This window comes from Lepidochelys kempii, chromosome 1 (assembly GCF_965140285.1).
Source record: "Lepidochelys kempii isolate rLepKem1 chromosome 1, rLepKem1.hap1, whole genome shotgun sequence".
Lineage (NCBI taxonomy): Eukaryota > Metazoa > Chordata > Testudines > Cheloniidae > Lepidochelys > Lepidochelys kempii.
This window is the reverse complement of record NC_136380.1, coordinates 249,412,533-249,434,081: the sequence shown is the minus strand read 5'-3', so window position 1 is coordinate 249,434,081 and position 21,549 is coordinate 249,412,533. Positions and strand designations below refer to the sequence as shown.

The 21,549-nt window shown below is 44.6% G+C and overlaps 1 protein-coding gene across 2 annotated transcripts in view; it reads right to left on the bottom strand.

Moving 5' to 3' along the window:
• Positions 1 to 21,202, bottom strand: part of KDM7A (lysine demethylase 7A) — a 95,620-nt gene extending 74,418 nt beyond the window's left edge. Inside the window, exon 1 of one of the 2 annotated variants that reach the window (XM_073322670.2) lies at positions 21,001 to 21,202. In XM_073322670.2, coding sequence (XP_073178771.1) covers positions 21,001 to 21,116 — 116 coding nt within the window. In that variant the 5' untranslated portion in view covers positions 21,117 to 21,202. The remainder of the gene's footprint in view (positions 1 to 21,000) is intronic. The other variant, XM_073322678.2, reaches the window with a different exon arrangement.
• Positions 21,203 to 21,549: the final 347 nt, after the last annotated feature.

Here is a 21,549-nt window from a genome sequence, read left to right as displayed (position 1 = left end):
ATATTTGCTGCTAGCTATCGCATATCAGCTACCTGCCATTGTAGGCTGTCTCATCATACCATCCCCCTCCATAAATTTATCAAGCGAAGCTAAGGTTGTTTTTTTATCCTCCACTACTCCCACTGGAAGGCTGCTCCAGAAAGAAAACATGTACACAAAACATTTGAGGATACCAAACATTCAACCTTTTTTCCCCCCAAGCCCCTCTCCTACTCAGTTTCTCCTCTCCTTTCCCATCCAAAAAAGAGCTTTAAAGCTGTTTAGGACTAATATTTGACTACAGAAATGAAGTACAAAACTGAAGTTTCAAGGCAGTTAAATGGAGTCTCCATGTGGCGTTGGCAAATTGAAATAGTAGAACTGTACCTGTAACAACTGATTACAAATATACCTTCCCACCACCACCAATAATATAATCCTTTCAAAATAAGTAATATTAGCTATGGGGTTTATATAGAGGTAGTTTTGCGTTTGTTTGGTTTTTTGTTCAATGAAGAGAACCTTAAAACAAAATGATTTAGCCTCACATAAGTGTATAGAATGCATAATAAAACAAAACTAATTTTGAAGTGGCTTTAAAACAAATTTTAAAAATGACACCCCCACAGGATTTTCTCTCTCCAAAAGATGCTTTATAAAAATAGAAATAAAATCCCCATTTTAGCTATTTTGTGCTTGCAATAGTTATGTACGTGTTAAAGATTAATACCACACTTTTTAAATATAAGGTATTATTGCTAATTTTCAAACGATCACAAATCAAAACAAATTCTACAAATTATAGAAAAACCTTTTCTATAGTAAAACAGGTTGTGCAAATAATTGCATTATATTTTGACTAAAACATTGCCTACAGTTCCTATGCTCAGTTTTGTCTTGGTTGCACATGCCAGCTAAACACTTTTACATTAGTTGTACCTTTATTAGCAGTACAAGCTTTCAACTACTGCAAGATAAGCAAAGAATAACCCCTCCCACTCCTTGTCCCGAGAAAAGAATGCCAATGTGAGCATTTTTATCAAGGGGAATGGGAGTGGAGATACCAAAATCAGTTTGGAAATCCCATGGAAGTCTGGTTACTCATTAACTCAAGTCAACTGTCTCCAAGTGTCAATAGGACACCACGTAAGCAAAATCTGAAGATTCAAACAACAGAAAGTGCTAAAGATGTCACTGTCCCAACCCACCAAATGGCTCTGGGATATTCTGTAAACAGAAAGTGTTCTGTTTAAGTCACAATTTGTCACCCCTTCAGGGAGCGAATTTAAACAATCAAAAGATTTTAGAGCTTGGGTTGCAGATGAAGACTGAGAAACAGATTGAAAATGTCATCAGATACAAACACTTCCTTCTGTAGAGAAAAAGCAAACTGAAAAAATGAACTGTATTTGAAGGCTAGTCTAAATGACTAAGACAGATCATTAATATTCAGAGAGTAAAAAAGTCATCATTTAAACCTTAGATCTAAGATAAAACTGACTGACAAGAAAGTGCCTTAGATACAAAGGATCCCAAAGATGTTCGTTTTTATATCACTCTACTAAGAATTGACCAAACTGAATTTTCTTTTGTGAAAAGAGGAACCAATAGTCATCCATTATATTCCAGTGTCATTCCAATACTGCATTATTAGTAAACAAAGATAAGAATGGCCATACTAGATCCATCTAGCCCAGTATTCTGTCTTCCAACAGTGGCCAGCACCAGGTGTTTCAGATGGAATGAACAGAACAGGTAACCATCAAGTGATCCATCCCTTGTCACCCATTCACAGCTTCCGGCAAACAGAGGCTAGGGACACCATCCCTGCCCATCCTGGCTAACAGCCATTGATGGACCTATCCTCCATGAATTTATCGAGTTCTTTTTTGAACCCTGTTATAGTTTTAGCTGTTACAACATCCCCTGGCAAAAGAGTTCCACAGGTTGACTGTGCATTGTGTGAAGAAACACTTCCTTTTGTTTGTTTTAAACCTACTACCTATTAATTTCATTTGATGACCCCTAGTTCTTGTGTTATGAGAAGGAGTAAATAACACTTCCTTATTTATTTTCTGCACACCAGTCATGTTTTTAAATAGACTTCTATCATACCCCCCTTTGTCATCTCTTTTCCAAGCTGAAAAGTCCCAGCCTTATTAATTGCTCCTCATATGGAAGCTGTTCCATACCCCTAATCATTTTTGTTGCCCTTTTCTGTACCTTTTCCAATTTCAATATATCTTTTTTGAGATGGGGTAACCACATCTACACTCAGTATTCAAGATGTGGGCATACCTGGGATTTATATAGAGGCAAAATGATATTTTCTGTCTTATTATCAATCCCTTTCTTAATGATTCCCAACATTCTGTTAGCTTTTTTGACTGCTGCTGCACATTGAGTGGATGTTTTCAGAGAACTATCCACAATGACACCAAGACCTCTTTCTTGAGTGGTAACAGCTAATTTTGACCCCACTACTTTATATGTATAGTTAGAATGTTTTCCAAAGTGCATTATTTTGCATTAATCAACATTGAATTTCATCTGCCATTTTGTTACCCAGTCACCCAGTTTTGTGAGATCCTTTTGTAACTCTTTGCAGTCTGCTCTGAACTTAACTATCTTGAGTAGTTTTGTATCATCTGCAAATTTTCTCACCTCATTATTTACCCCTTTTTCCAGATCATTTATGAATATGTTGAACAGTACTGGTCCCACTAGCAAGCCCTGGGGGACACCACTATTTAGTTCTCTCCGTTCTGAAAACTGATAATTTATTCCTACCCTTTGTTTCCTATCTTTTAACCAGTTACTGATCCATGAGAGGACCTTCCCTCTTACCCCATGACAGCTTACTTTGCTTAAGAGTCTTTGGTGAGGGACTTTGTCAAAGACTTTCTGAAAGATAATATTCAGCTCTTATGTTGACTCATTTGTTTCTTACACCTATGCCAAACTGCTATGAACTAGGTAAATAAGTAGTTCCTCATATAGAACAAGCATAATTATAGAACAAACTACTCAATATGGGGCCAGTGAATATTTCTGCTTACATTTATCCATTGTCAAAAAAATCTTTAAAGAGTTACTTACCAGTAACCACAGTTCAAAAACATTGTATAGATGCACGATTCAGGTGTGCATGAAGACAAAGAATTACAGTTACTTCAGTAATCTTCCTTTCTTCCCGAGAGTATAGTCTGAGATTTTTGGGCAAGAACAGTACCTTTTTTTGTTTGTGCAGCACCTAGCACACTGCAGGCCCGACCAGAAGCAAATACATTAGAACTATTAGATTCCCCATTACTGGGGAACGAACTACCAACTCTCAAAGAAGTAAGTCTGAGAAATACTACTTTATTAAATATTGCAGGATCCTGTAATGGGCATCAGACCTAGTTACCAAAAATGTAATGTGTGTGATAGTATAAACAGACCTCAGACCTGCTATGACAGATATCACTCAGACATGCTAAGGAAGTCATCCTGAACCTGGAAAAAAGTCTGGTCTCAAACCCTTAGCACTGTGTCACTTGCAAAGTCATAACGGGTTTCTTTACAAAACTTCCTCCATTTAGACAAACTGCTGAACAGACAGAATCAAAGGCGGAAACCATGTGCCAACAATTTAAGCCACAAGAGTACAAGTTCAGTCTATTTTAGATACTGTTAAGGGCCCCTATTATCTCTAAACTATGTAGCTTTATCAGGGAAAGCAAGCATGGGAGCTTTGCAAAAATATAGGTGGATTTATAAATTGTTCAGAAGGATCAGCAGGCCTTCTGGTGCTCAGACATCTTGGTTGCCACCAGATTCAAGCTCTTCCATCCTCAACTTACATCCAGATTGTAGGGTTGCCAGGTGTCCATTTTTCGACTGGAACACCTGGTCGAAAAGGGACCCTGGCAGCTCCAGTCAGCACCCCTGACCAGGCCATTAAAAGTCCGGTTGGCGGCACAGTGGAGCCAAGGTAGGCTCCCTGACTACCCTAGCTCTGCATGGCTCCTGGAAGCAGCAGCAAGTTCCTGCAGCCCGTAGGCACAGGGGCAGCCAGGCAATAGAGACTCCACACGCTGCCCTTATCCAGAGTGCCAGCTCCACACCTCCCATTGGCTAGGAACTGTGGTTGTGGCGCCTGTGGACTGGGGCAGTGCGGAGAGCTGCCTGGCTGCCCGTGCACCTTCGAGCCAGAGGGACGTACTGGTCACTTCTGGGAACCACCTAAGGTAAGCGCTGAGTAGAACCCTTTGCCTCATAGATGTTGAGGCAATTTGAAACTGAAGCACGGCCAAGGAGTATTCCTTCCTCCCCAAAAGTTCCAAGCACTTCCAGTCCCTATCATAGGCAGTGGACCTCATCTGGTATTGACAGCTGTAGGAATTAATAGCATCCATCACAATGGAGTTGGGTGAAGGGTAGAAGAAGAGGAATTCAGTCTCTCTCACTGGGACATAATATTTTTGTCTGCCTGCTCTCAGGCAGGTGCCACCAATGCTGAGGTTTGCCAAATAGTTGGTGCAGGGTCCAGAATTATTTCGTTAATGGGTAGGGCAATTTTTGAGGAGGAAGATGGAGTGTCAAGGAGATGATGGTGGTGGGTGTCCTTGACTTCTTCTAGTGGTATTTGCCACTCTCTGCCAGGTCCTGGAAGAGGTGAAAGTCATCCGCCAGAGATGGTGGGGGAGGCATGACTGCCTCATCCAGGGAAACATGACAGGGTCAACCTCTTCCTCAACACTGCCCTCCTGTTCCTCCACGATTTCTTCTGGAGGTTCTGAAACTCTGGATACGGAAACAGAAGTGGTGCACCTCAAGGGTTCTTGGGTGGGCCTAAAAGCTCGAGAGGCATGGTAGCTATATGCAGCCCAAGAGTCCCAGTATGGCCACTGGGGTGGTGGTGGCACCGAGCTCAGTGCCCATGGGTGGCTGTATCAAGATGGCGGTGGTGGGACCGTTCGAGAGTGTGCCTGAGTGCTCTGTTGATATTGGGCACACTTGGGAGGAGTACTGTGACACCACCTCCTCCAGTTCGCTATCTAAACCCTCACTAGAGGGAGGAGGGGGAGTATGGCAGGGTAGTGCTGGGCAGAGCCGGTACAGAGAAAAAGAGACTCCAGTACATCTGATACACAAAGGTCCCTTGAGTGTCAGAATACTGGCGGTACTGACTCAGTGCCATTAGAGGTACCAGAGAGAGGTGGGGGAGGGATGAGAATCTTGCCTATGCCAGTTGTTCTGGTGCTGGATAAGGAGTCAATGACTGTACTGTTGGAGAATCGCGTACCAGCAATGACTTCTTAGCAGACTGCTAATTCCTGTCCTTGTCCCTCAGCACCATTGACACTATGCCCGTGCCCATCAGGTTCGTACGCTTGTCAATGGTACCTGCCACTGTAGATTTCTGCAAGCCATGGATACCAGGTTGGGATTGTCACGGTGGTGTCGGTACCAAGGAAACCAAGCGTGCTGGAAACAGTCTGTGGCTATCTCAAGACTCATTATGGGGACTTCCCGTTCTCTTTTTCAACGATTTACGAGAGGGGTCAGTGGCTTGTTTCTTCAATCAACAGCATTTAGATGTTGAGGGCTGTGGGGAAGATGCAAGCCTGCCAGGTACCTTGTGGCAAGGGTCCAGAGAGCCGCCTCCATTAACATGATCTTCTATCTGACCTCTCTATCCTTACAAGACCTGGGCCTGAGTTGCTGGCAGAGATCACACTTTTGCTGAATGTAGCCTTCCCCAAGTGTATGCACTGGGAGTGCTTGTCTGCAACAGGGATCGCCTCTTTGCAAGAAAGGCATTTCTTGAAGCCCCATGAACGAGGCATACCCCATTGGGGCAGGGTCCCCAACAAGGAGAAAAAAGCAGGAAAAATTATGGGTTTTTTTCTTTATTTGTTTTTTTAAGAGGGAAAAGATAAAAAGGGAGAAAACTATCACTATAACTACACTAGGTACTAGGAGGCCAACTAACTACAGAAATGCAAAATCGAAAGCAATGGTCGTAATGGACTGTGAATAGCTCCGTCGCTAGCCAAGGGTGGTTGAGAAGGAACTGAGTGAGGTTAGCCCATGCATGCTGACTAGCCTCGTGGCAAGACATGAGGAGAGACAGCACATGTGCAGGCTTAACAGACACTGCTACCAACGTTCTCTGATCAGCAGTGCAGGATACAAGCACACCTACAGTGGAGCACCCATAGGGACACTACTTGAAGAAGAACTTTCTCTTCTGTATGCAGACCATGCTACAGTACAGTAAAACCTGCCTTAGTGACCACCTCTGAAGAGAGACCATCTGTCACAAGCAACTACTTGCAGAGGCCATGGAACGTTTCCCCCTATAATTTAACTATGAAGAAACTGTGAAGAGTGACCGACCACCTGTCATCTGCAGCCAGCGACCACATTTTCTTTCTCCCTTCAGACCTGGGTGCCTGGCCAGCAGCCGCTGCTCTCTGCCCTGCCTTCAGTACTGGGTGGATAGAGAGCAGTGTCGGCTAGCTTTTTTCTGGAAGTCTTTTAACAGTCTTATAAATGTCTAAATGGTTTGTGTTCGGAGTACCACAGAGATCAACTCTCTTGTTTTATACTGCAATGGGGCGACACTGGGGGTGGGGGACTTGCAAGGGCTATAGCCACTCCAAAATTTTCCTTTGCCGTCCCCGCCCCATAGCCACCCCTCCCTGAACAAAGGTCAAACTTTACGCAGAAGTAAGGGTGGCATAGTATGATATTACCACCCTTACTTTTCTATTGCTGCTGGCAGCTACAGGAGCTGATATGTACAACCTACTTGAACCACACACACACACAGTGGCTTGGGAGTGCCTGAGGATATGGCAAGGGATCCCAGACTCTCGTGCGTGTGGTGCAATCTTGCAGAGGAGGTGGAGCTCCTGGTCTGGCCTCCACTCACAACGCCTATTGCTCTTTGCACCGGCTTACTAGCAACTAGGGGACACACATTTAAACACCCTCCCTAGGAGGGAGCCACGCTGACTTGGACAGCTAAAGTGCAATAAGAGGTGGACCATTCAGGCAGCGGAGAGAAACTACGTGTATCTCTTTGGAGCAGTTGGCCACACCGAGTCTCTGTGAAGGTTGTCAGAGGGGTTCCCCGCCTCCTTCCAGGACATCTTTAGGCTGGGTTTGGCTCCATTCTTGGGGCTATGGCTAAAGGTACCTGCCATAACAGGTGCTGGGGGAGGAGGAGAAGTTATGGCCAGTCCAAGGGAGCGTAGAAGCTATGTGAGTCGGGGGGGGGGGAGGGGTCTGGATATGGGCAGGGTGCATGGGTTGGGGCTGTAGGCTCCGCGCCTTAAGGGACCTAGTTTCTGAGCTACATGATGGGCTGCGGATGTGGGTCTAGGGACAGGGATCTCAAACTCAAATCACCACAAGGGCCACATGAGGACTAGTACATTGGCCCGAGGGCTGCATCACTGACACCCTCCCAGAGTGCCCCCGGCCCCACCCCCACTCCACCCCTTCCATGAGGCCCAGCCCTGCCTCTTCCCACCCCTTCCCTGCCCCCATTCCAATCCCTTCCCCAAATCCCCACCCCATCTCTTCTCGACCTCCTCTCCTGAGCACATGGCTCCCGCTTCCCCCCCCCCCCCCGGAAAGCACTAAGCGTTGCCAAACAGCCGTTTGATGGTGGGAAGCACCTGGAGGTAGGCAGAGGAGTGGGGACATGGTGTGCTGGGGGGGAGGGGAGCTTGGCGGCCTCAGGAAATAACTCGGGGGGGGGGGGCGCGGGGTGCTTGGCAGGCCACAGCAAATAACTGCGGGCCACATGCAGCCTGCAGGCCACATGTTTGGACCCCTGGTCTAGGATATGCGGGGCTTTTTTGCAGAGCAGAGGGGAGCGGGATGAGTTGGCAGAGGTAGATGGAGTTCTTGTGAGTGCTGGGTGGGTATGAAGGGAACTGGGGTTCTCGTGGGGATGGGGGCACAGCCACTGCTCTCCGGCCACCCAGCTCTGAGAAGGTGAAGTAGTAAGGGTGGCATGGTATGGCACTGCCACATTTACTTGTGTGCTGCTGCTTGCAGCAGCACTGCCTTTAGAGTGAGCAGCCAGACATCAATAGCTGCTGGGCAGATAACACAGCCCACAATTTTCTGTCTAGCACACCTCAGCTCACTCTTAGGTAAGATGGATTGAGAGGCAGAAAGCTTCCTTGGAGTCCAGGATGGTAACAGCAGTAGAGCCAAGAAAAATAGAGAGGCTTAGCAATTCCTTCATTTGTAGGGAAAGGTGAGAGCTCCTTCTCGTTCATTTATTTATGAATAAGGGTGAGTGCAGAATTAATTTATTCTGGGGTGTAGTTAGGATAAAAAACTCAGGTTTTTTGTTTTATTTAGGAAGCAGTCCAGGATTCATTAATTGGAGTTGTATGTGATGGAGAGAAAAATATCAAAACTGATTTTATTTGTGGGTGGTTAATACTGATTAGCATGGGGAGGAAGCCGATTTACTGATGAAGAAGAAAAGACATGTCAATGCAAAGTAAAATGGCACTGTCTTTAAGGACACAGCTCTGCAAGTATATTTCATCCACAATATAGCAGAACCTCAGGAGTTACAAACACCAGAATTATAGACTGACCAATCAACCACACACATCGTTTGGAACCGGAAGTACGCAACGCGGCGGCAGCAGAGACAAAAAAAGAAAGCAAATACAATAGAGTACTGTGTTAAACAAAAAGAAAAGGAGTACTTGTGGCACCTTAGAGACTAACCAATTTATTTGAGCATGCTCACGAAAGCTTATGCTCAAATAAATTGGTTAGTCTCTAAGGTGCCACAAGTACTCCTTTTCTTTTTGCGAATACAGACTAACACAGCTGTTACTCTGAAACCTGTGTTAAACAAACTACTTTAAAAAAAAAAAGTTAATAAAAGATTTCACCAGGTAAGGAAACTGCTTCTGTGTTTCTTTCATTTAAATTAAGATGGTTAAAAGTAGCATTTTTCTTCTGCATAGTAAACTTTCAAAGCTGTATTAAGTCAATGGTCAGATGTAAATTTTTGAAAGAACCACCATAACGTTCTGTTCAGAAAAAACCAGGAGTTCTTGTGGCACCTTAGAGACTAACAAATTTATTAGGGTATAAGCTTTCGTGAGCTAGAACCCACCTGCTTGTAACTCTGGAGTTCTACTGTAGTAGGCTTAGGCTTTATCTACACAAAGAAGTTGAACCATTAAATTTTTTTTAATTGATTAAATTAAACTGATACAAAAGGCAGTATGGCCACTTCTTTTGGTTTAAATCAAGCCCTCTTGTTTACCTGGAGTCAACAGCTGAAAAGAAATAAACCTGATTTATGCCAAAATAAGAGCATCCACAGTGTCTTTTGCATAAGTTTAACTTAATCAGTTTTAAAAACATTTTATTTTAAATGGTGCAACTTGTGCACGTACATAAGGACTTAGGTTTCAAGCCAAAGAAAGAGGAAAGAGTGAGATTGTGGACATGGGACAGAGACCAAGCCGTTGTCTACACATAAACTGTACCACTTGAACTACACTAGTATAGTTAAGTAGAATAAATCCCATCACCACTGAGTATGGACACAGTTATGTCAGTACAAAGGTGCTTATTCCAGTACAGGAAGTGGCACTTCTGTATCAGTACATCTGTGTCCATGCAGTGTTTATAACAGTATAGCTATGGAGGTTTTTAAAAAAAATAAACTAGAACCCCTCATTGACAGTTATTCCAGTACAACTTTCAAAAGTGGACGAGGCCTGAAGGAATTAGCTTAAAAGGAGTACATGAAGAGTACATGAAGGAATACTCTAACATTTGAGCTAACAGAGCACCTGCTAGTAGGCGGCTATCTTCTATGTGGACCAGCCACTAGAAGCATTTCATTGTCAAAAGAATATTTTTAGCAAAGCAAGAAAGTAAACTGGACAAGTGATTCATAAAATAGAATTTTCATCTCTTCACTGTTTGAAAAATATTGCAATATTTTTATCCTAGGATAGCTCAATTTGACCTAGAAATTCAAAATCGAACATAATCTCTGATAAGAACAAATGCATAGGTCCCAAATCTGTGGGCACACCCGCGCCCCAGGGATGCACGGAGGAATGTTTGGGGGGTGCAGCTGGGGCCCAGGCCAGTCCCCAAGGGGCACTGACTACCACCCCTGCACCAACCCCCAGCTATGGCCCCAGCCTCAGCCCCCTTGCCTCTGTCCGTTTCTCCCCCTCCCAGAGCCATAACCCTGCTCCTGGCCCCGGGGGACAGGTATGGACAGGGGCAAGGACGGGGGCAAGGTAAAACTTTTGGGGACCACCGGACTAATGCCTTTGAATGTTTTTGAAATTTTACAATTACATTTTTGTATTATTTAATATATATGCACATCCTAAGCAAGTCTATACGGTCCAACACAGACAGTCCAATCACTAACAACTTTGAAAGGTGATGTAGGTATTAATCATGGATTTCTAATCTTTATTATGTCAGTGAAGAGTCTAAAGTTCACAGTCAAACTGAGCTTGTGGGGATTACAAGTGCCTAGGCTCCTACCCACACATGTTTTTGAAACAGCAGCAGTGTAAAACTGACAAACCAATAAGGGCTTGCCTATATGAATGGTTAGTTTGCAGCAAGCTAGGGTTTAAATCTACCCCACACTAGCCTCCCCACAAACTAAGTGTCCGTTTGGACCCTGCTGCCACACACTAAACGTTCTGTAATGCTCTCTGATCTATTCCCGTTTCAAGCAGAATAGATTAAAGTGCATAGGAAAACTTCTAGTGCACTGCAGCAGGGTCCACACAGACACTTAGTTAGGGTGACCAGGTGTCCCGTTTTTGACCGCAACACCTGGTCGAAAAGGGATCCTGACGGCTCAGGTCAGCACTGCTGACCGGCTTTTGACCGTCTGGTTGGCGGTGCTGCACGGTGGGTGTGGTAGGCTCCCTGCTCCCCTCCATGCTGCGTGGCTCCCAGGAAGCAGCTAGCATATCCCCAATCTAGCTCCTACAGGTAGGGGTAGCCAGGGGGATCTGCGTGCTGCCCCTGCCCTAAGCGCTGCCCCCACAGCTCCCATTGACCAGGAACCACAGCCAATGGGAGCTACAGGGGTAGCGCCTGTGGACAGGGCAGCGGGCAGAGCCGCCTGGCCGCGCCTCCACCTAGGAGCTGTAGAACGGACATGCCGCTGCTTCCGGGAGCTGCTTGAGGTAAACACTGCCCAGAGCCTGCACCCTTAACTCTCTCTCAGGCCCGAGCCCCCTGCCCCAGCCCTGATCCCCCTCCTGCCCTCCGAACCCCTCAGTCCCATCCCAGAGCACTTCCTGCACCCCAAACCCCTCATCCCCAGCCCCACCCCAGAGTGCACCCCCAGCCAGAACCCTCACACACACCCCTGCGCCCAAGCCCAGAGCCCCCTCCTGCATCTCAAATCCCTCATCCCTGGCCTCACATCAGAGCCCTCCCACACCCCAACCCCCTACCCCAGCCCGAAGTCCCCTCCCACACCCTGAACCCCTCATTTCTGGCCCCATCCCAGAGCCCTCACCCCCTCCCACACCCCATTAAAAATGAGAGAGTAAGTGAGGGTGGGGAGAGCGAGCGACAGAGGGAGGGGGAAGGAGTGAGAGTAGGGTGGGGCCTCGGAAAATGGGCGTGGCATGGGCGGGGGCTCAGATGAGGGGCATGGCATGGGTGGGGCCAGAGTGTTCAGTTTTGTGCAAGTAGAAAGTTGGCAACCCTACACTTCATGTATGCACAGGCTAGTGCCAAGCAGATTTACACCCTAGCTTGCTGCAAACTAAGCGTTCATGTAGACAACTCCTAAAGTTTCACTGCTATTCAAAGGGAGGACTGGTCAAAATTTGACCAATATTTTCATCAAGAACCTGAATTTATTTTAAACTTTTGAATTTTTTCCCTCCATTATTTTTTAAACCTTGTAAAATTGCCCCTTCCCCTTTTCCAGTGGGGAAAAGAGGAATGGTGGGGAGAGTGAGAAAAAGGAAAACAAAGTTTGCATCTCAATTTTTTGCCAACAAAAATGAAAAATTTTGAATGAGATTAAAACTATTTTCTTTTTAAACATTTGAGAAAAAAATGGCAAACATTTCAGAGCCCTATGGGCAGCTGTGAAATTGCCTAGATTAATGTAAGTTTCACTGTGCTAGTGCTTGACAAAGATATGAGCAACAAAGGTACTGGAGCTATTACCCTAGCTCTAGCTGATTTCCCTCTGGCACATTTTTCAATGTATGTCTTTTCGCTGTTCTTTCTAGATGTCCTTCCCAATTTTCACCTGCCATAGGATTCACTCCTATACTATTCCTCATTCTAGCCACTAAACATGATCAGCTATTAAACAGGCAACAGTTATATAACAGTGTCATCACTGACAGAGTTAACATTCCAGTAAGATAAGTTGTCCTACACACATCTTGTTCTGGGCTGTCTGCAGACTCAGAAATATAACATTGCATTGATTACACAGTTCATGTTAGGAAGGTATTCTTTGCAACCGTGAGTGCTAAAACTCATTTTGAAAGCAGAAGCTTGGATTCCACAGAATCTGATATGTCATGGAGGCCATATATCCAAGAGGATGAATCCAACCCATGGTTTGACATTCGTGCCTTAGAGCGAGAGTTTGTCTACACAGCAATTTACAAAGCAGCAAGCTAGGGTGTGACTCTGTAGCACACCATCTTACCATGAAGTAGTGTCCCATATGGACATTGCTACAAGCGCAGTGAAAGTCCCAGAGTTCAGTTTGGCATACTACTTTGAAGAGTAGTATGACACCAAACCATGCCCCAAGAACTTTTACTGCACTGTATAGCAGTGTCCACACAGGACATCACTGCACAGCAAGCTGGTGTGTTACAGAATCATACCTTGGCTTGCCACACAGTAACATGCTGTGTGGACAAGCCCTAAGACATGGCACATGATCTAACTCTCCACTCCTATGAAACGGCCACCGCTTCCCACAGCGCCCATTGGCTGGGAACTGCGAAATGCAGCCACTGGGAGCTGCAAGCGGCCGTACCTGTGGACACTCAGGTAAACAAACCATCTCGCCGCCCGCCAGGGACCTGAACAAGCCACAGATCAAGTTTGGGAACCCCTGTTCTAGAATGATCCAGACCAAATCAAATCTGTCTTTAAAAAAAAAGGAACATGAAAAATTTCAATTCTCAATGTTTTCTTTCCCTCCCCCCAATTTCATGCATAGTGTTTTTAAAACAAAACATTAATGTAAATAGAAACAACATAATTAAATGTAGGAATAAGTTTAGCAGGCTAGCTGCCATCTGTCAACTGAATTTCAAATGAAAATAGATTTAATACTACAACATATTTAAAATTTAGAATATTTTGACTCTCTGCATTTGACTTTTTACAATAAATGTAGAATGATCTTCTACAGAAGCTTTTTGCTTTTGTGGCAAACCTAAGCACTTATGCCCTGCAGAGCAAGAACGAACTCAACATTTTCAGCAAGAAAATCTACTTTACTTAATGTCAAAGTAATGGAGAGAAAGTATTAATTCAATTCAAAGCAGAACTGACCTGGAAAGACAGAACTATCCACTTAAACCCATGTTACTGGCATGAAGCAGACACACATCCAAAGACACTTGAAACTTCTAAAATATAAGTTAGTTCTGTGTATTAATTTGCCAATGACACAATATGGAAAAAAGACTGGTAGATATGAGAAATGGTTCAACAATTTTAAATTCCCTAAATACTTCACCAAAACAACTTAATAGTTCTTCCGTATCACTAAACAGGTCAGTGGCAATTTGCTATTGTCTCATAGCTGACTGGAATTCTGTTATTAAATGAATAAATTTTTTTTTAGACTGTGGAATATTACTTTTCAAGCCTGTGAACTGAATATATGGAAATCTTTACAAGTTAGTCAAAATGGTTTAGACATGGTTCTGAAAAGAAAGAACAATATACTAGAAAGTACAAGTATTTGTACAACAGGCAAAGTGTTTGCTTAATAAGCATGTGCAAAGTAGGGTTGCCAACCTCCCGGTTTTGCCAGTCTGATTCCAGGAGACTCCTATCTCCCAGAGGCTACTGAAGCCAAATCATGAGATTTTACGTCACTAAAAGTCCAGTAGTGCTCCCTGCCTGCCCTGACCCTACACCGCTCCCAGAAGTGGCCAGCATATCCCTGCAGCCCTCCCCTCCCAGGGGGAGGGAGTTCTCCTTATGCTGCCCCCCCGCCCCTCCCCGAATGCCGGCTCCACAGCTCCCATTGGCTGGGAACTGCAGCCAATGGGAGCTGTGGGGGCGGTGCCTGCAGGCAGGGGCAGTGCATGGAGCCCCGACCCGACCCCCCTCCCCCACGAGGGGCCGCAGAGACGTGCCAGATGCTTCCAGGAGCAGCACGGGGCCAGGCCTTAGCCCCACTGCACCGCCAACTAGAAGCCACCCAAGGTAAGCATCATGCAGCCAGTGACCACACCCCCCACTCCATCCTGTAGCCCAGCACCCCGCCTCCTCCTGCACCCAACCCCCTGCCCCAGCCCTGAGCAGCCAGCCCATCCCAGCAGCCCGCCACTTCCCGCAGCTCCAATTGGCTGGGAACGGTGAACAGCGGCCACTGGCAGCTGCAGGGGGCCCATGTTTGCGGATGGTAAACGTAAACAAAATGTCTCACGGCCCACCAGTGGATTACCCTGATAGGCCACATGTGGCCCACAGGTGCCCATCACTGCTCTATTCTAAGAATTAAGGACCATCCAACAAGGGATCCCATTACATACACAATTAAGGACATAAAAATATTGGATTCATTAAAAGAACAACACGACCTACATCCACGAAAATAAGAGCACCTTTATAAACCATGACTTCAGCTCTTCAGTCAAATTAATTGTATGTCAAAGAAACCAAACAGGAAGGTAATGTACTGGAACATTTTCTAAGTAACTTATCTAGAGGGTGATGCAATACAAGTTCTCTACTAACAAGTTAAATTTCATACTTAGCACTTTACAGGAACTGCCTTCACAAACTCACTTAACTATAAATATATATATATATATATATATATATATATAAATCACTATAAGAAGTGATTACCAAGTTAAATTATGCTTCTTTATTTTTTCAAATGGGTACGCTAAACAGGCAAGGCTAACAGTATGATTGATACAGAGCAATTAAATACCATCTAGATTACAACTAAACTGCTTCAACCAATAATTCTAAAACAAACTCTTAAGCAGCATAGTATAGGTGACTATGTAAAAACCCATGCTGTTGTACAAATCCAATTCAGAAAGTGTCAAAAACCAGAAAATGGCTTAGAACTTAATTGGATAGTAACAGACTGTGAATTCCTGTAACAGTTGAACCTGGTAATATTCTAAACAAAGAACTCTCAACAATGCTTGTAGATGTTTCCATCACTTCACACTGATTTGAACATTCTAGGCTTCAGAGTGACAATCCTGGAAGCTTTTTATTTACATAATTCATTTGTACTGTATTACATACTACCAACGTTCTAACAAACATATTATACAGTATGCTCAATATGTCCTGGACTGATTCTAGCCTGGAAAACTGAGTTCTGTCTACCTAGATTCTCTGACAGATTTTAATTGGATATAGTATTCTTCACTTCCTGTCCTAAACTTTGCACTGTTATACATTGTTAAACAGCAGCTATATTTCATCCCAGAACACTCAGTAATGGATAAAGTGATTCCTATGTATACAAGATACTTTGATTCTTCTCACATGAAAGGCACTATTAAAAACTCAAGGTCCCTAATTAATCACCACCTACTTTAGCATAATGAAATCACCTTATTGTCCTCCCACTGTAATTTTAAGAATATTATAAAAACATTCACTGAAACAAAATGTTGACATTATTGTCCAATCTAAGGATTCAAAAATTATGAGTAAGGCTTCAGTCATGAGTAGCTTTAAAAAAATCATAATTTAAAAAAAATAAACTTCAGAGTCTTTATTTACCTTCTGAGTTGAGCCTTTAGTGTTCACATTTTCAGGACCCCCCCACCCCCAAAATGATGGCTAGAAGTTTAATTTTTTTTAAAAAAGGGAAAGTCAGATTCTCATTGTCACATGACTCAAGGAGCAGGGGCTTTTAAAAAAAATCAAATATCAGAATTGGGAACATACTATTCATGTTAAGGGCAACATAATGCATTGCTTCCAAACACAGCACAAACTGGTGTTTGACCAATTTGTATGTCAAGACAACTGCACTCAAAACAGATATCCACACAATTCCAAGAATTAGACTTTTCTATAGCACTCAACACTGTTGTATAGGAGCGCTTCACACAGATTAATGAATTTATTCTGACAAGAGAAGCCATGTCACAGAAGGGGAACTGAGGCAAAGAGAACAACTTGTTCTCAGTTAGGAAATTTGTGGCAGGGCTGGAATCAGATACCAAATGTTCCGAGTACTAGTCTGAAGTGAGCTATTAAAATGGGGAGGCTTGTTTTTAAAAAATTGTAAAGCCAACAGAAAAACAGTTTTTATTCGGGGGTGGGAGTGAGACAGACATAGCCTTTTTGAACTACAACAGAGTCGGGAATTTCTATCTTGCTTCTGTGGAAATAGTGCTAAATTAGAGAAAATAAGTTTAAGAAACCTTCCCTCACCTTACTTTTTCCAGTCTAACATCAGTTTCTACAGAAACAAAGTCAATCAGAACCTAAAAGCAAAAACTCACTTGTTAACTACAGCAACAAATGTGGGAAATGTGAGTTATGAAAACTTAGCTGAGAGCCATAGATTTCTAAATTTGGAGTGATTCAATTTACATTTTTTAATTAAAATTTAAGGTAACATTCCCATTTCAACAGGAGTAATTTCTGGAAGGGAAAATTACCGGTAGTTAATTTATCCTGCCCTCGTAATCACACCAGATACCCACACAGTTTGAACCTTTCCTGGCCAATTAAACGTCTCCTTTCATAACTTTATTTGTAACTTTCTCTTTGTCAGCATCCATAAATTGTCAGAATGGACACAGATGAGTGTCCAACCTCTTTTTGAAAGCATCCATGACAGGCTAGAGAAGGAATGGCATTCCAAAAGGCACTTCCCACCACCACCACCTTGCATTCTGAGGGTGGGGCCTTCACACCAGACAGTGATTTCAAAAGACAAAGTCACCATAACGTTCTCTCTGCTTAACCAAGAATGAAGAAATCTCATCCTCAATCTGCCAAATATTGTAATTAGCATTAACATCATATATCCTAACAGCCATGGGAACACACAAAACTGGTTTTGAGGTCGATATTGTATTAAATGAATGGTTCTGATAACATCTTAATGTCTGGTTTCAGAGCAACAGCCATGTTAGTCTGTATTCGCAAAAAGAAAAGGAGTACTTGTGGCACCTCAGAGACTAACCAATTTATTTGAGCATAAGCTTTTGTGATGCATCCGATGAAGTGAGCTGTAGCTCACGAAAGCTTATGCTCAAATAAATTAGTAGGTCTCTAAGGTGCCACAAGTACTCCTTTTCTTTTTATCTTAATATCTGGAAGCAGATATTTACCATCCTCGGACTCTATAGACTATAGTTACTCTAATGAATAATTTTTTTAGAAGTTAGAATAAGTGCAATCTCTTGATTTAGGCTTAGACCTGAGATTTGATATAAGGAAGTCTTCTAAAAGGCAGAAGAGACCTTGAGGCCTCTGCACTTTTACTAACCAGTCCTCAAAGTACAAAATACATGAACATTCTACCTTTTCAAATGAACTGTCACCACAGACACACATTTGGAAAAGACTGTAGGCATAACTGAAAACTAAATGGCAGAATTCTGTACTGGTAATAATTCTCACCAGAATGGATATGAAGTTACTTCTTTTCAACAGGTTAGATTAAATATGGAATTAAATTTCTGAGGGTGAGAACTGCAAATCAATGCTGTGAATTCAGAGATGACCAAAACTGAAGTTTAATCATTTAAAGTTTCATGTTATACCAAAAGTAATGTTCATTATGCATACAAATGGTGCTGTAGTTTTCCTCTTCATGACCCTCTATAACTCACTCACTTTGAAATAGGGTCACCAAGAATGGGTCTTCATTTGTGAAACTGTGAGCATTTTAAACAGATAAGGATATAAACTTCTAAATCTAAAAAAGACCCAGGAAGAAACACATTCAGCTGTAAAAGGCACCAAGCTTGTAGAAATAGGCATCTCCTTTTGGATGATCAACTAGACACTATTCAATACGCTTAACATTGAAAAACACAAAAGGATTTTCAAACAATTTCAAAAATCAGTTATATTCTGACTGTTTAGCAACAAAGAAGCCTTTCCCTCATAGTACAACCTCTATTATGCAGTTTCAGAAATGGCAAATTTATTTCCTTAAACTGCTAGACTACAGTAATTTAACACTTAAATGCCAATGATTTATTTGCAGTGTTAATGACCACCTTGATCGATCAGTCCATCAGCCCTTACAGAGAGAGGGCCCAATCACAACACATCATTCATGCTGTTCTAGCCGGTCCTTTAGCTACTTACTGGCTGGGCTGTCAGTAGCATTGGACCCCTGACCAGCATAGCGCACCGTAGTCCAGAACCCCCGAGTGATCTGCCAGCCTCAGCCTCCCAAGTAGCTGGGATTACAGGCACACACCACCGAGCCTGGTATTAATGACCAAGGAAATATAATGGTTCAACACCCTTGTATGCATGCCCTTCCATATTAGAAAGGTAACCTACAATTTATCCCCTAAACTGTGTGAATATTTGTGTCTATGACTTTATATACAGCAAATGACTTGAGTTTTAATTTTGGTAAAACATGTATTATACTACCATATGCCCAAATCAACTGGGACGCTAGAAGAATGGCATACCATTTTCTGCTATTTTCTATATGCTATCAATGTTCCAATTAGCACCAGCAAGAGGCAGCTACTTCACGATGCTGAATAACAAATTCTTCATGGCAGTGGTCTTGTGTGGAACCTTTTTTTTAAAAAAAAACAACTTACCATAATATTTCATTAGCTAACAGCCTTATGAGATGTGATCGGTCCAGAGGGGAGAGAGGTTGCCTTTCATGGTATCAGGCAAACACTGTACATCCCGATTTAAGAAGAAATTTTAAAAGAGCAGAAGATTCCTTCCCCTCAACCCTCTCCGACCCATTAAAAATTATAAATATCAAAGGGCCTGTGTATCAGGATGCATTGTTTAGCTTAATACAAATTTCTCAAACCAGGTAGGCAAAGGAAAGGTCCAATCTCACTGTGCTCTGAAAAATGCAGAGCAAATAAAATATTATTTAACAGATAGTAGGGCAGGAAGATAATTGGTGATGACATCAAAAAGCTGCAATTCCAAACCTAAACAGATTCTGTATGTGCAGGAGAATAAAGAGGTAATCACTCTCAATTTGAAATCTAATCAACTAAAATAAGTAGTTTCAAACCCTACACCTTTTCTCAGTCCCCTTGCTAATTTTTGTGGTTTTAGAACTACACTTTCCAATTTTCTCAGGTTTTTTCTGTCTTTTGCTCTTGTGTGAAAGGATCATGTAAGTGAAGTCTGATTGAATTCTATGATACATGGTCAACAACAAAAAAAGGATTGAAATCATTAATATTCCTCACCAGTAAAAAAAATTTACTAACATAAATGTTTTTTATTTTCAAACAAAACCTAAATGTGGGGCCTAAATCTACACCCAGCAGCTGCTGTCAGAACTGCTGTCAGATTGTCAATGCAAACTCCCTGCTCACAACAGGACCACATGCTGGGGATATGAGAACACAAGTACACCTGCAACGGGCAAACAAACCCGATAAAAAGTTTCAGAGCTGACTATGCAACAGAATAATTAATTGATTTTTTAAATTTACTGGACACAGAACTTTTGAGCTTGTCACTGCCTCCAGTGTCCCTTGAATCTAGAAAATTGAACTGAGCACTAAAAGAATGTGCTCGTTCTTACCATCCACATCCAGCAGAGGGACACTCGCCTGTCTAGCCTGCTTTACATCGTGAGTCTGTTTTTGTTAAATGGGGGTATTTAAATGTCCTGCTGTCAATCAAAACGCACTTCCTACAATCACAACCGGCTCCTCAGTAAATATCTCAGCGCTTGGTCTCTACAAATACCAGACGCCAAACGTGAACCAGGCAGCTGGGGTCAGAACCGAACAGCCAGTTGGGTCGCCGAGCCCCCAACTTGTTTCTTTGTTTAAATGTCCGTGAATACCCCCCCACACACACACCAGGCTGCCGCTGCTTCGGGCCTCTCTCACGCACACGCACAGTTTCCAAACCACACACGAGCCGGCCGCGGCCGGGAAAGCCGCTTGGGACCGGACAAGAAACGTCAAACCCAGAAAAGGCAGGAACGGACCCCAAACACAGAGTGAGCCACGAACCCCAGGCACGGCCGCAGCCGGGAGCTACCGGCCCGGGGCAGGCAGCTAGGGAAGAGGAGGTTATCCCTCACCCCATCTCCCCCACCGAGCGGCCGGCATCCCCCACCCATGCAGGACGGAGGCAGCCGGGGGCGCGGGGGGGGAATCCCCCCCACACACACAAACAGTTAGCACCCACTTTCCCCTCCCCCCGGCGCGCTCAACTTCTGGGCAGCTCCTGCCCCCCCGCTCTCCCGCGGCCCGAGAGCCCCTCATCTGTTGCTCCCTTTACTTTTATGGGTGACACCCCGTCAGTGCCGGGCCGGGCACCCCGCACGCGGCTCGGCGCCGGGCGGGGAGCGGGGTTCTGCAGCTCGGTGGCATGGGGCAAGAAGGGGGAGCTCGCTCGCTCGCAGCTGCCCACCGGGCGCAGAGGCGCGAGGGGTCCCCGCCGGGGTCCGCGGCCCCCCATTGTTTCCCGCGAGTGGCGGTTGTTATTACCGGGGTAGCTGCCACCCCCGGGCTGTTCCCCTCAGTCCCCCCCCCGCCACCACGGCCCGGGCTCTCCTCGCCCCGCGGGCTCCCCGGCCCCTACCTGCCGTGGAACCAGTCCTTGCAGATGTCGCACTCGATCATGAAGCGGCTCACATCGTAGGGCTCCCGGCACACACAGTACACGGGGGTCGCGGTCGCCGCCGCCGCTCCGGCCATCTTTAAAGAACTCACTGCCTGAGCCACCCTCCCCCTCCAACAGCCGCCGCCAGCGGCACCAATAACAACAGCGCGCGCGCGCCAGCCCCACGGAGCGCGCGCGCCAGAGGCGACACGAGAGAGGGCGCGCGTGCGCCCCACACAGTCATATGGCCAGTGAACGCTCCACCGCTGAGCATGCGCGCCTGGGAACTTGGCCTCCTGAGAGCAGCAGCCGGTCGAAGACGTACGAGCGGATGCGACTCTTGCGCGTGCCCGCCAGCCGTCTACGCTATATTGGACGCGCGACAGAAAAGCACGTGCCACAACTCCCTCTGGAGGCGGAGCAGGCAGGCAGCTAGGGCACGCGCTCGCTCCTCCCCCGCGTGACAGTTCCGGGCCGGGGCGGGGGGAGGTGGGTAGAGAGGGGAGTGAAGGGTTCCGCGAGGACACA